The 14,033-nt window shown below is 41.4% G+C and overlaps 1 protein-coding gene across 3 annotated transcripts in view; it reads right to left on the bottom strand.

Moving 5' to 3' along the window:
- Positions 1-14,033, bottom strand: part of dlec1 (DLEC1 cilia and flagella associated protein) — a 124,769-nt gene that overhangs the window by 66,233 nt on the left and 44,503 nt on the right. For all 3 annotated transcript variants that reach the window (XM_039753705.1, XM_039753707.1, XM_039753706.1), the window contains exons 12-15: positions 13,088-13,224; positions 11,681-11,773; positions 10,366-10,456; positions 7,857-8,019 (exon numbers count right to left, since the gene is read on the bottom strand). In XM_039753705.1, coding sequence (XP_039609639.1) covers positions 7,857-8,019; positions 10,366-10,456; positions 11,681-11,773; positions 13,088-13,224 — 484 coding nt within the window. The remainder of the gene's footprint in view (positions 1-7,856; positions 8,020-10,365; positions 10,457-11,680; positions 11,774-13,087; positions 13,225-14,033) is intronic.

Raw genomic sequence — 14,033 nt, 5'->3', positions numbered from 1 at the left:
TCGGTGGCATTCACTGCCTTTATCTATGCCAGTTTTAAATTTCTTTTTCTGGGACCTTCATGGACCCTGTCCCTGTGCTGTGCCCTCCATTTTTGCTTGCCAGCCTCTTATATACTAGACCAGGGGTGTCGAACAGTGGCTGCAGGTTTTCATTCTAACCATCTTCCAAATTAGTGACCTGTTGTGGCTGCTAATTAACTTCTTTTGCAGTAGTTTTAATTAACTTGACTAAGGATAATTAGTTGTTTATTTTTCCTTAATTAGCAGCCAAACAATAATGAGACACAAAATAAGTCACCACATGACCAGCTCAACTGTGCCCATCACACAATATCTGAAAATAAAGAAAGGTCCGGTCTCAGTAAGGCTGATTTCTCAGGTCACCAATACATATTGATGGTGTTCTTAGAAAAAATAGAAAATCAACAGTTTTGGAAATTCCTGCTGTGGCAGAATGAGAACAGCAACAGGCCTTGGAATTAAAGAACGAGATTAACTCTTTCAGGGCTGATGTCGACTTTTGTCAAAAGGAGAAGTTGACGATGGTGGTCAACTGTAAACTGTGACAAAACCAAGTGTTATATTTTAGTTGGACTCTCGTTGCCTGAAGGAATGTTAGATTCATTGATTTGATCGAGATTTCCTGCACTGGCATGAGTAGCAGGGCACTAACAACAGCAAAAATTGGACTGACATCTGGCGAGAGATCAAAGCGAATGCAAAATACTCCATGGACAACATTTTACCTGTTATCTCTGAACTGGACTATGACTTGTCAGACTCTGATTTTGATACAAGTGATCGAAAATGAATGTGAGGTTCCAGCTTCAGCTGATTGGTCCCCAGCTAATCGTGGTACTGACAATGTTCGCCAGGGAGGACTGCCACTTAACAATGATAAGAGGTAGAAACCAGATTGTAATGCACTGCGACTGTGACCGCTGCTGCTTTCCCGGCCACGCGAAGACAGCCTGGCAGCAAGCCTGCCGCACATTCTTTTCAAACTGGCAGCCACAGCATGCAGCAACAGACATTTTACGTTGATTTCTGTGTAAAACCATTGCTTTTCAGAAACTGTTTTTTGTAAAAAATATTCAGCCCTCAAAGCATTAATTAACAGCAAGAATCAGCTACTTATTAAGAAACTGTTGAAGTGAAATTGGAGTTTCAAGCCCCAATTTGCTGGTCTTGTGTTGTTCTGTTTGGCTGTCATTTAATAAAGAATCAATCCAGACAACTATGGGCTATTAAAATGAAGAGAAAAGAAGGTAATTAGCAGTGAAAACCTGTCCCTGATTAGGAAAAGGGTTAGAATGAAAACCTGCAGCCACACCAGCCCTCCAGGCCTGGAGTTCGACACCCCTGAACTAGACGATTCGTTACAAATTTAAAATTACACATAAAATACACACACATATGCACCTCTCCCTTATATATAATGTACAGTACATGTATATTTTCAGCTGTTTGAGGGACACGTGCACATGATGTCCCAATGTTCCTGCCTCTTGGTTTTAGAGGATTATGTTAATAGATGCAGCCAGTTTGAAGTGTTCAAGTCTGCAGATATCAGGCAGGTTGGAGGCTCTTTTTTGTGACTTTCATCTGTTAATTTTTGGACCCTGTAGAGGACAGAGCTGCTAGGAATCAGAGCTTAATCCCATCTGTATAAGCATCACTATATTACTTCATGCTGAGAGGCTGTATGTCTTGCTGATTGTTGTGACTGAAAATCTAGTACAGTATCATCATCCATTTTTATCTAATGTTTGCTGTGATGACTTTTAGCTTGTTATACAAACATTTTGGTATATCCATCCCATGCCCTGCACAATTTTGCCTGTGTAAACCGGTGTTCTGACACCAATAGGATGTAAAGACTGATACACTGATGACCTAGAAGTGAACAACTACAAACCAGCATGGCAAGGTAAGTATGAAAATAAGAAAAATATAAGCGCCTTACCAAAGAGACGAGGAAAAAACTTGATCGAGGATTAAGCAAGATTAAGTCAAGGCAAAAACAAAAAAAACTCAAAAGTGCAAAATTTAGTTTAGAAATCTAACAAGCTGGACTGCATATTAATCACAATGGCAGCTTTTTATATAATTTCATTAATGACATAATTAACTGTGACTTCAGAGGACAAGCCCCTACATAGCTAGGGTTAAACTAAGCAACCGAGCTACACCATGGTTGTGCCCAATGCTAATCAAGATGATGTTGTGGCAAAATGAAATACAAAGACAGTCAGTCAGTCATTTTCATCCATCCATCCATCCATTTTCCAACCCGCTGAATCCGAACACAAGGTCACGGGGGTCTGCTGGAGCCAATCCCAGCCAACACAGGGCACAAGGCAGGAACCAATCCCGGGCAGGGTGTCAACCCACCGCAGGACACACACTAGGGCCAATTTAGAACGCCAGTCCACCTAATCTGCATGTCTTTGGACTGTGGGAGGAAACACGGGGAGAACATGCAAACTCCACGCACGGAGGACCTGGGAAGTGAACCCTGGTCTCCTAACTGCGAGGCAGCAGTGCTACCACTGCACCACCGTGCCGCCCCCAGTCATTTTCCAACCCGCTATATCCTAACACAGGGTCACGGGATCTGCCGGTGCCAATCCCAGCCAGCACAGGGCACAAGGCAGGAACAAATCCCAGGCAGGGCGCCAGCCCACCGCTGGGCACACACACCCACAGCACACACTAGGGACAATTTAGGATCGCCAATGCACCTAACCTGCATGTCTTTGGACTGTGGGAGGAAACTGGAGCACCCGGAGAAAACCCACACAGACACGGGGAGAACATGCAAACTCTACGCATGGAGGACCCGGGAAGTGAACCCGGGTCTCCTTACTGTGAGGCAGCAGCGCTACCACTGCGCCACCGTGCCGCCCAAATACAAAGACGTTAATAATTTACTGTAATACTTTTGATAAAGGCTTCAGCAGAGAATAAATAGCTAACCAAAAAGGTTTTTCTTATTGAAATGCATAGAGGGGAAGCTTCATCTCATGATAGATCTCATGTCCTTTGAAAAAAGTTACATTTGATCTCATTCATGACAACAGGTGTACTGCCCGTGGTGCCCATGTGCTCAGAGCTTATACCTTTATTTAATTCTGTTATCACAAACTGCTGTCAAAATATTATTGTAAGACTAGAATGTAACCAGGAGAAGGTAACATGAAGAAAAAATTATATTCAGTCAGGAAAAACAGCCAAAATGATAAAGCAACCAAAACACAGGAGCTAAATGAGAATCAGAAGTCGAAGTCAAAAACTGTAGAACAACATATAGCATTAAGGCCAACTTCATAAATCAACTAACTACCCTAAAATTCAAGCTCAATGAGTTTTATCCACTGAAGAATAATGTGCAATGTGATCGCTGCAATATTTAGTTCATTACAACCAGTGACATAAGCGATGAGAAGCTCATTGTCAAGTAACACATACTGTTGCATTCTGGCAAAGAAACAGAAAGAGAACAAAATAAAACTTTTTTCTAATCACATTTAAAATATTAAATGACTTCAAAAACAAATTCCATGTGGTAGAAACCATAAAATAACCCCAAATGCACTTATGAAATGGATTATTTGCTTTACAGCTTTGCTACAACGTGCCTAAATATCTGTGTAATCTTGAAAGAGGGCTCCAAAAAAGAGGATAAAATGTGAAGACAACTGAAGAAATGCAGAAACGTGGTCATTCTCAAAAGAGTCAGCGTATTGAAAATTTGCCAAAAGGAGTTTAAAAGTTGGTGTGTTTGGAAACAAGGAGGATTTAAAAATACAGTCAAGGAAAAACACAAAGCAAAAAATGTGAATGCAAATTTCCTAAACAGAGAAGGAGGAAAGATTAAGTAAAGCTTCAGAAATACTCAGTAACCGCCTTATGGCAGAGCTCCTGTCACTTCCAAGATCCTTAAAAACTCAAAGGAAATGAGCTCAAAACGAGCCTCATGTGACAGCTGTGTGAGTGATGTTGCCTAGCAACAGGAAGTATGCAGATGAGCAACTATCATGTGGGTTGGGTGTGACAAAGTGGAAATTGTAACAGTGTGTATACTAATGCTCAGCAGAGCTCAGCAGAGCTGGGAGGTAAAGATGTCTTATCTGTAGATGTGATGTGAACTCACAGGACAGAAGATTACGGGCAAAAGATGTTGTAATTGAAGGAAATGCATAAAGTGAATGCACAGACAAACCTAAGTGACTGATAAAAGATATTCTGCAGTTCATCTTGTATAATGAACCTTACAAGGAAGCATGTAGTATTTCACTTCATGGTGTTACATTTCAGGTAACTCAGTAATAGACAGCAACACCTTCAAAAAAAGCATTCATCCATTTCCTGAGCCCTATTAATTTAGCTTAAGCATTGTGGAGCAATGGGTAGGGGGGGGCTATCCAAGGTGCGTCAGGTTTAGAACCACCCTAGATGGGATGCCAGTCCATCCCAGGACAGCCCTGTGCACACTCATCTGTACCTGGACAGCTTAGCCCAGCGTTTCTCAACCTTTAAGTATTTGCGAACTGAGTTTTCATAACAGTTTTAATTGTGCCCCCCTAACGTTTTTTTGAAAGGAGCCCACTAATACCAATTTGTTCTTTTTTAATTCATGATATATCATAGCATATTTTATTATACCTACTTAATTAATTATGCATATTTTATTATACCTACTTAACTTTTATCGACATTTATCTAACTCTATATTTATTTTTCTAGTATCAGAATGTAGTTTAAGTTAATTTGTTTTGGTTTCAATAGATGTATTTTTCATATTTTCGATTCTTGTTTTCTTTTTTTCCACATCTTCGCGCCCCCCCTTTTTGTTACTGCCCGCCCCACAGATTGAGAACCACTGGCTTAGCCTAACATGAATTTCTTAAGGATGCAGAAGAAGAAACAAACAAAGGAAGAATCTTCAAGCTCTTCATATACAGTCCGGGATTTGAACCCAGGGTCCTGGGGCTGAGAGAAAGAATTAATCAATGCACATCCTTTGCTTATCTGCATATCCATATAGACGTTCTGTGACCTTGTGTTGCAGTGCCTTAGGTACCAGGCCACACTGCCTACTAATTACTTCTCACTGCTTATAGAATGCAGGTCGCATTAACGCAAAGACGTGCCTTTTTTTTCTTTGACTTTCACCCTTTTCTGTAGATTAATGCCCCTGGCCTTCCATTGCTCTCACCTAAGCTTTTCTTTGTCTTTATCCAATCTTTTTGTAAAGAACTGCGTTCCCTAAGATACCTCCATTCACGCCACATCCTACTTTCTGGTGTTGACATTCACAGACCTTTTGTCAGGGTGATACTTTTCTCAAGACTTTCCAATAGCATTTGACAAAGTGGCCATAAATCTGATTTGTACTTTCAATTGTAATTTGTGTTATGTTTACTGTCCCCGGATTAGGGACAGGATCCAGGTGATAACGAATTTCTTTGGACAATGCCTGCATATGACTTGTGAACATGTGGGAAAATGTACTTGCCTGCCATTAACTACTTTCTCTGATTATTGAAATATTCTACCTGAATGTCTTTGCAAGATCCTTTTAAGGTTGTGCGTTGTGGGTTATGGAAGCATTTGGCATAATGAAGTAACCAACTCTGGATAAGACATCAGGTCACAACAAGCTACAATTACTCTGGGCTAATTCATTTAACATAATTAAGTCTTTAACCTCCCTATTGTTAGAGCCCAGCAATACTCGGGCTGTGAAATCAGTGCTAAAAGCTTCAGTCCCGATCACTACTTGGGCAACAGTGTAGATGAATCATCCCCTAGCTTCATAATGGTGTCTCGTAAGAAACGTTTTTCAGCAGTCTAGGTGTTGCACGCTACTGACTGTAATACAAGCAGTGATGGTGAGGGGCCTTTCATCAGCAGCGACGACAAAGTGAATGTGTCTTCTTCAGGCAGTGAAATTGAAACGGACAGTGAAACCAAAAGTAATTCAGATGAATCCAAAAGTGAGGCTTGCGTTTGGGTTTCTGTTGACCCTGCTTCAAATAAACCAGCACTACCTCGTTTTGATTTTATGGGACAGCCAGGAATAAAAGTGAACGTTGACAGCCAAAATTCACTTACTTACCTGAAGTTATTTCTTGATGATGACACATGATCGAAAGAATTGTTGTTGAGACAAATTGTTATGCAGTGAAGGGTAAATGGCCGTACACCTACGCAGTTTTCCTGTTCAAAGATATACCACACAAAAGACATATTTTGATAGTATATACGGTATTATTATTATTATTATTACCAGTAACAGCGCACTGCGCTATAACGTGCAGTGAATCCACTTGACTTGAGTATTCCTAGTTCTCATCCTCTTTCTCTGTACGTTTACCATTCGTTGCTCAGAGGTTGATGCGCTTGCTGTTTTTTCTGAGCAGCTCTTCTTTTCTCCACCCTAGCGGCCCACTTCTCCTCTTCTTTCATCGGCATCTTTTCACGTTAAAACTGACTAAGTCAGTGTTTGTGTTGCAATTACTTAGTACGTTTTCCTTAATTTTTCACTTAAGCTGGCACTTAAGTCTTCAGTCTGCCTCAAGAATGATTTAAGATATGAAGAGGTAGTGGAAGTGACGGCGAAGGTGGTAGGCAATGAGAACGGCAACCGTACGCACGTGCCACGCGGCTGCCCTACTGGCTGCTGCCGAGAATTGATTTTACAATAAAATAAAACAAAAATAAAAAGAGGAATAACCTTGGAGGTCAATCATCACCCTGAAAGCGGATAGTAGACGTCACGTAGTATATATGTACCAAATTTCAGGCCAATAGGTCAAACGGTTTGCGAGGTACAGGCGATTAAATATCCTGGACAGACAAACGAATAGCCACGGTAGCGTATTATATATAAAGATTATTATACTTTTTACACTTCTGACATTTAGTGTTTTGCACATTTTACAGTAGAAAGATGAGATTTAACAAAAATGTAATTTTTCAAGCCAAAAAAACCCAATGCATTTTATTTTTAATTGAGAAAAAATGTAACATTAAGGAGGTTAAGATATACAAGAAAAATGGAGTAAATAAACTACGGAATAAAAGTGAAGTGAACAATGACAGCCAAGATCCACTTACTTACTAGAAGTTATTTCTTGATGACGTGATCGAAAGAATTGCTGTTGAGACGAATTGTTGTGCTGAACAGTGCATGGTAAAGGCCTGTACACCTAAGCAGTCTTCCCATATACCACACAAAAAACATGTTTTGACAGTATATACTGTATTACTATTATTATTATTATTATTATACTTTTTACACTTCTGACTTTGTACATTTAGCGTTTTGAGCATTTTAAAGTAGAAAGAGTATGCAAGAAGATTTTGCAGTGTCTATTCATGCTATGTCTTGATTCAAACCCAGTCTCCTCAATTTGTGTGCTAGTAATACTAGAGTCACAAATGTGGAGAGTAAAATGTTACTGCATAAAGCCACTGCAGACAACAAACTACAGGGTCTGATGTTAAGATAGTAGAACAGTGGCCACTTGTCAACCAAATATGAAATCCAGGCTGAACGGCAACAGCTAAAGATGACAAGTGAAGAGTGGGGAGAGATTAGTGAAGAGCTCCAAATCCTAGATTGTGTACCGTTCATCATTCATTGCCAGTGTTTCACTTTTATTCTTGTTCAATAGATCTCTTGACTCATATTTTTCTGGCAGACCAACATGCCAGGGGACTTTTTGAAGGACAGTGACATGCCTTCACCTGCCACCTCCCAATCCACCTTTCTGCCCTTCAAGGTGAGTGGTGACAGCATTTCATCCAAAAACCCCACAGAGTGATACTGACAAAGAGACACTTACGTGGCGTTGTGTATAACAACTGTTTTTCTCGCAATGGAATGAGGATTAAGAGGCTCAAAGCGGACAAAGTGATTAGCAGACAGGTCAGTAATCTCCTCTGGGTAGGGGCTGTCCTCTCCTCCAGTGATAGAGATCAACTGTAATGCAACTAGTTCTCCTGAACCTGGATGAAGTGGAGAAAAAGTGGTCAGATATTAAAAAATGAAATGGAAAAAGCAGTGATGAGAACATCATAATTAAAGCGACTGAGAAAGCATATGAGATGCAGAAGCTGTCCCAGAAGCTCTTTCTGTTAGAGGCATTTCAAGTTTAGTAAAATATATCTCTAAACAGACTTTCTCTTGGCTTTTTTCTTGCTCCACCAGTCACAGCATTAATTAATGTTGCACAGCCAGAGACCCTGATAATGGGGCGAGGTGTAAGTGGCAGGGAAAACTAGGGGCTGAGTGTGGACCCCAAGTCCAATCCAGAGTGTTAGATTGATTTGTGACTGTAAATTGGTCCCAGTGTGCGCTGCAATAGACTGGCATTAAGGGATGCTTTCTGCCTCATTCCAGACACTGCACGGTATAGACTATGGACCCCATGATCCTTACATGGGTGTGAGAGTGGATGACATTAAGTCAATGTAAACTAAGCATATGCATCTCAGTATGATGGTCCAGGTTTCACTTGTTTCTCCCGGGATCCTCTTGATCCCGGATTGTCGATAGTCATAACTGAGATGAGCTGGGCAAATGAGAACACACACATACAGCAAGGGGTAGTTACAAATAATGAACAGTGCTTTAATTAAAAATCGAACAAATCAAGTGCTCAAAAATCCAGTTTAAAATCCTCATAAATAAATAAATAATCCATTAAAATTAGAGCAAATCCAAGGAGGTTAAAATGTCACATATATGTCCATAAAATGAAGTTAAAAATCAACGGCAGGTAAAATCTTTAACAAATAAATGCACAGTCAAAGATGTGTAAGCCCTAGTGCATCTGACTAAGAACAGCTGTCTCCCTAGCTTACTCACTGTGGATCCCTCAGCACGAGAAGACATCCCGCCAACATGCATGGCCACCCCTCTAATACAGTCTCAGGTCCCTGCTGGTTACAGTAAGGCAAATGAGGACACACACATGCAGCAAGGGGTAGGTGCCAGACTGTTTAAGAACCCATGGGACTCAAGCTGGAGAAGGACATTTTTGAATTTTGAGCTTTTTAATGGACTTTATTTAATGATTGATGGTTTTATGGTTTTTATACTTTTAATGTTCTGTTTTTACAAAGGGGACTTGGGTTTTGGTTTAAGAATGGAGTTTGGTTTTAGTGCAGTTTAGCGCTAACTCATGGACCTGGGCCACCAGTTGCACTGGGGTGAAAAATGGTTGGAGATTTCCCATGCAACTGGGACCTTGTGGAGGGAAGTGTGTGATAAGCGGTTCGTGGAGTCGGGATAATTTTAAATAAATAATCGTGCCCCAAGTAGTGCAAGACTCCAGTCGGGTGCACAGAAATGCTTTATAATGTGGCTAATTGGGGTACTTGGCCGATCCTGCCACATACACATGTAGAAGCGGATAGATCAGACAGGCAACTTAGTTATGCCTCGGAGCAATGCGGTTTGTTGCACCTGCACCCAATTAGGTAGGAGAGTTAAAAGGGACAAAGGGGGAAGTGGAGGAACAGGTGAGAGAAAGAAAGAATTGGGAGCAATAAGGGATGACAGAGGTTGAAAGATGGGATGACGGAGGCGGCAGGCGTGTAAGCAGTGTGCAGGTGGATGGAGGCAGGCAGCTGGGAAGAAGAGCTCCAGGGGGAGCGTAGGACGGGTGCTTGAAGGGGGCTGAAGAGGGTAGACACGGCTGTATGTTGATGGGAGCTGGAGTGGCCCGATCCCATTAGCAGGCTCCCATGTAAGTCTGGGGAGAGGCAGTGGAAGACAAATGGAGCAAGGCAAGGCTTGGATTGGGAGCCCTGCTGGGTGCCTGTAACCAATAGGAACCCAAGCCTGTATTAGAGGGGTGGCCGTGCATGTTGGCGGGATGTCTTCTCATGCTGAAGGATCCATAGTGGGTAAGCTGGGGAGATGTCTGCTCTTAGTAGGATGCACTAGGGCTTACACATCTTTGACTGTGCATTTATTTATTAAAGATTTTACCTGCTGTGGATTTTTAACCTCATTTTATCTGGACATATATGTGGACATTTTAACCTCCTTCAATTTGCTCTAATTTTAATGGATTATTTATTTATTTATGGGGATTTTAAAGTGCATTTTTGAGCACTTGATTTGTTGGATTTTAATAAAAGCACTGTTCACTATTTGTACCTACCCCTTGCTGTATGTGTGTGTCCTCATTTGCCCGGCTCATCTCAGTTATTACTATCAATGATCTGGGATCAAGGGGCTCCTGGGTGAAACAACTAACGTGGAGCTAACCCGTCTCATCACACTCAACGAATGTTCAATCATGCCAGATCAATACATATCACATACAAAACTCCAATACCCACCTGTAACTGTGATCTCTTTTACTTGACAGTTGTCACACACAATGGTGAAGACTTCTGAGAAGGCTTCAGGAGATGGAGGGAGAAAGGCTACCTGGACCAGAAAGGAAAAGACTATGTTAGCAGCGAGAAAATGAAGGAGCTGAAAAGAATGAAATTTGGAAAAATTAATACACAAGGAGCTGAAGGTAAAGATTGACATTTCAGTTTACTTTGTGGGTAATCTGTGAGGAAGTTTGTATGCAGTAGTAAAGATTAATAATAATAATAACATTCAGTGCGTCACTCTGGTCTGCATATATAATAAGCTTTGCACTCACTTAAATAGCCTGCTTATGAAAATACTTTCATGTACAATATATTTTTACTTTTAATGTATTCTTCTTATTTTACTACTATTATTAACACTGTGTTATAGTGCTTGCTTTTCTGCTTTGTTATACATTGCTTGCCATTGTTTTCATTCTTGTGCTATATAAAATCCATTAAAAAGCACTTTATGGGTTCTGCCAGGAAAAAGGCCAAGAGAGCTGTTTGTTTTTCAAGGACTTTTATAAAAGGGGTGGTAAAATTCCTAGTTAGACACTGATTGGTTTATTGTACAACAACAATATTATAGTAATGCTACAAAAATTGTTACCACACTCTGTCATTTTGACCCCCCACAACTGCTGCTTGCCTGATATGATGGCATATTGCAGCTGCTAATCTGATTATTCCTGGAATTTGGGAATTGCTCCTCTCTGTAACCTTACACTTTGAACCTCTGCACACCCCTACGGTACTGGAGAAGATAACATCTGGAACACTGAGAACACCTCAGCTAACTGACGCATTCATCTCCGTTGACAGTTCCCAGCATTGAACATGATATATTTGTGGAGCTAACACTATATGTTAGAGACCAGGGATTAAATATAAATAAATAAATATGATAGTGGCTGCCCTAACCCACAGAATGAATTATTGCCTGTATTTTGTGTCACTTGTTTGACAAGTTTGCCCAATTATTAAAACCTAAAAGCTGTTGCTTTTGTGTCCCCTTTCTTATATTCTTATGACGATTGTGTGACTGGGCCCCTTATGTGCACTTTGGTGATTCCTTTAGGATCGCTTCAATACAAGACTCCCTAACCATCATCCTAGATCATTCCTCTTCGTGCAGGTTTACAATAGGACTGTCACATCATGTTCAAATTTTGGTAAAATTATAAAAGAAGAGTGACTTAAGATAAGAGTCAAGCTAACAAACATTCACAAATAAAACTTGCATTGATAGCTCATGACAAGATAAGCAGAAGCAAAAGGTGACACTAACCTCTAGCAGGGTGGCCTCGCCTGGCAGTAACTCAAAGAAGAAAGGACCCAATGCAAAGGGAGGCTTCTCCACAAAACCAGGTGTTGCCACTGACTGAAGAAAAGGAGAACAATTTAGGAATCGGGGCAAAGGAAGATCCAAAACATCATCTGATACATCCATTAACCTCAGAGGATATTTACGTCTGAAGATGACCAGGGTTCGCTTCCTCGGTCCTTCCTGTGTGGGTTTCCTCCCACAGTCCAAAGACATACAGGTTAGGTGCATTGGTGATCCTAAATTGTACCTAGTGTGTGCTTGGTGTGTGGGTGTGTGTGTCCTGTGGTGGGCTGGCACCCTGCCCGGGGATTTGTTTCTGCCTTGCGCCCTGTGTTGGCTGGGATTGGCTCCAGCAGACGCCTGTGACCCTGTGCTAGGATATAGCGGGTTGGAGAATGATCGATATTTATGTCTGGTCTGTTCAATTCAAGATTTTACAACCTTCTACCACCACTGGGCTCAGACAGATTGGTGCACTCCTATTCAGGAGAGCCAGCATTACATGTATCTACCACCACATGGCCCAGTGTAAAAAAAACAAATTACAAAATTAGTTCAGTTCCTCCTTCCCCATTTGATGAAGAACATTTCTGTGAGTTTGCCAAACTTACATCGAAGTGAACTCCTTGGGGTTCGCTGTTCACTATTTAGTATGTGTGTCAGCATCCCATATAAAAAAAATATTAGAATACACATAGTAAAAGAAATAAAAATATGTATAGAGTACACTGGCCCGGGGATATGTTTTGAATTCCGCACAGTCGTCATACATTTGATGGCAGATGAAATGATTTCATGGCGTACTGACAGCTCTGCCACTTTATCAGATACTTGGCACACTTTTGTGCACAGCATCATTTTTTACAAGCACTGGCAGACATAACTGTTGATGAAGCTACAAAAGCATTAAGGACAACTGCCAAAAATGCTGCTAGGTGGTGCACCTGTGCAAAACGTAAAACTCTAACTAAAGATGAACAGAGAAGATAGCAGGAAACATATCCTTACCTCAAGAAAAATAGTACCAACAATCTGCGATAAAAATTTGTAGAACTTTACTTGGCTGTTAGAAGCATGCCTCAAAAATACAGAAGGCATGTTTTCTTAGAAACTTTTGAAACTTTTACATTTATGGTATATTTTAAGACTTTTGTTTTCACATGTGAACCCGCTCCCATGTAGCTCCATTTCAAAACACAAGAACAGGCAAAAATATATTTTAAAATTCATAAGAAAAAGTTCTACTTTAAAGCACAGTTTCTTGTGGAAATTGATAAATACCATGATTGTGAAGAAGTAACTTCCTACCAAAATAGCATACTTATCCTTTAAGGAAGAAAGATTATGAATTCTAAAAAGGATATTTACCCGAAAGTTTGCAGCTGGCCATTGCTTTTTTGACATAATACAGAACCTCCCAGGGCTTAAACCTTCATTCCTGCACAGAAAGTCTGTAAACTTCACACCACCAACCAAGCAGTGACCACAATCCAGTACTCGGGGCACTAAGAAGTGGAGAAAAGGTGACATAGATTTATGAAGTACTAACAGAGATATGATAATTGGGAATTGTGCATTTATTCCATTATTTATTTTCTAAATTTGAAAGACCTGGACAAGACACAAATGTTCACTAATTTAGAATTACATATTAACCCAATCTGCATGTCTTTGAGATGTAGGGTCCCAATGTAACACTCTGTATATCACTGTATATAAGATCTTTATCAATCTACCAATAGCTAATATGGCGAGCGGCTGGGGGCAGTACCCAGCTGGGACGCCGGAAGGACCGAAGGAGGGATTACACCTCCTCTGGACCACAAGGGGGTGACCGCCCTGGTGGCTATGGGGACCACGGGAAAGGAGCATGGAAGCTCAACCCTATAGGGGCCTGTGGTTACCGCCGGGGGGTGCCTGAATGCCTGGAGAGCCCTGGTCCCCAGCACTTCCGCCACACCTGGAAGTGCTGGGGAACGAAGACCAGGGACACCCGGAGTGCTTCCGGGTGCACAGCCGGCACTTCCGCCACACCAGGGAGTGCCGGCAGAAGTTCATCGGGAGGCACCTGGCGCACATCCGGGTGAATATAAAAGGGGCTGCCTCCCTCCATTCGATAGCTGGACTTGGGTGGAAGAGGACAGAGCTCGGAGGAGAGGAGAGGAGGCGGTCAGAGAAACAGGCATTGGAAGAAGCCTGGACTGAAGGGTGATTGGTGCGGGAGCACTGGGTTGTGTGCGGGACTCATTTTTATTGTAAATATGGAAAATAAATGTGTGTTGGGTTGTAAACCATCAATGTCTGCCTGTCTGTG

The sequence above is a fragment of the Polypterus senegalus genome, chromosome 5 (genome assembly GCF_016835505.1).
Source record: "Polypterus senegalus isolate Bchr_013 chromosome 5, ASM1683550v1, whole genome shotgun sequence".
NCBI classification, from domain to species: domain Eukaryota; kingdom Metazoa; phylum Chordata; class Cladistia; order Polypteriformes; family Polypteridae; genus Polypterus; species Polypterus senegalus.
The sequence above is the reverse complement of the archived record's forward strand: the minus strand, read 5'-3'. Positions and strand labels throughout refer to the sequence as shown.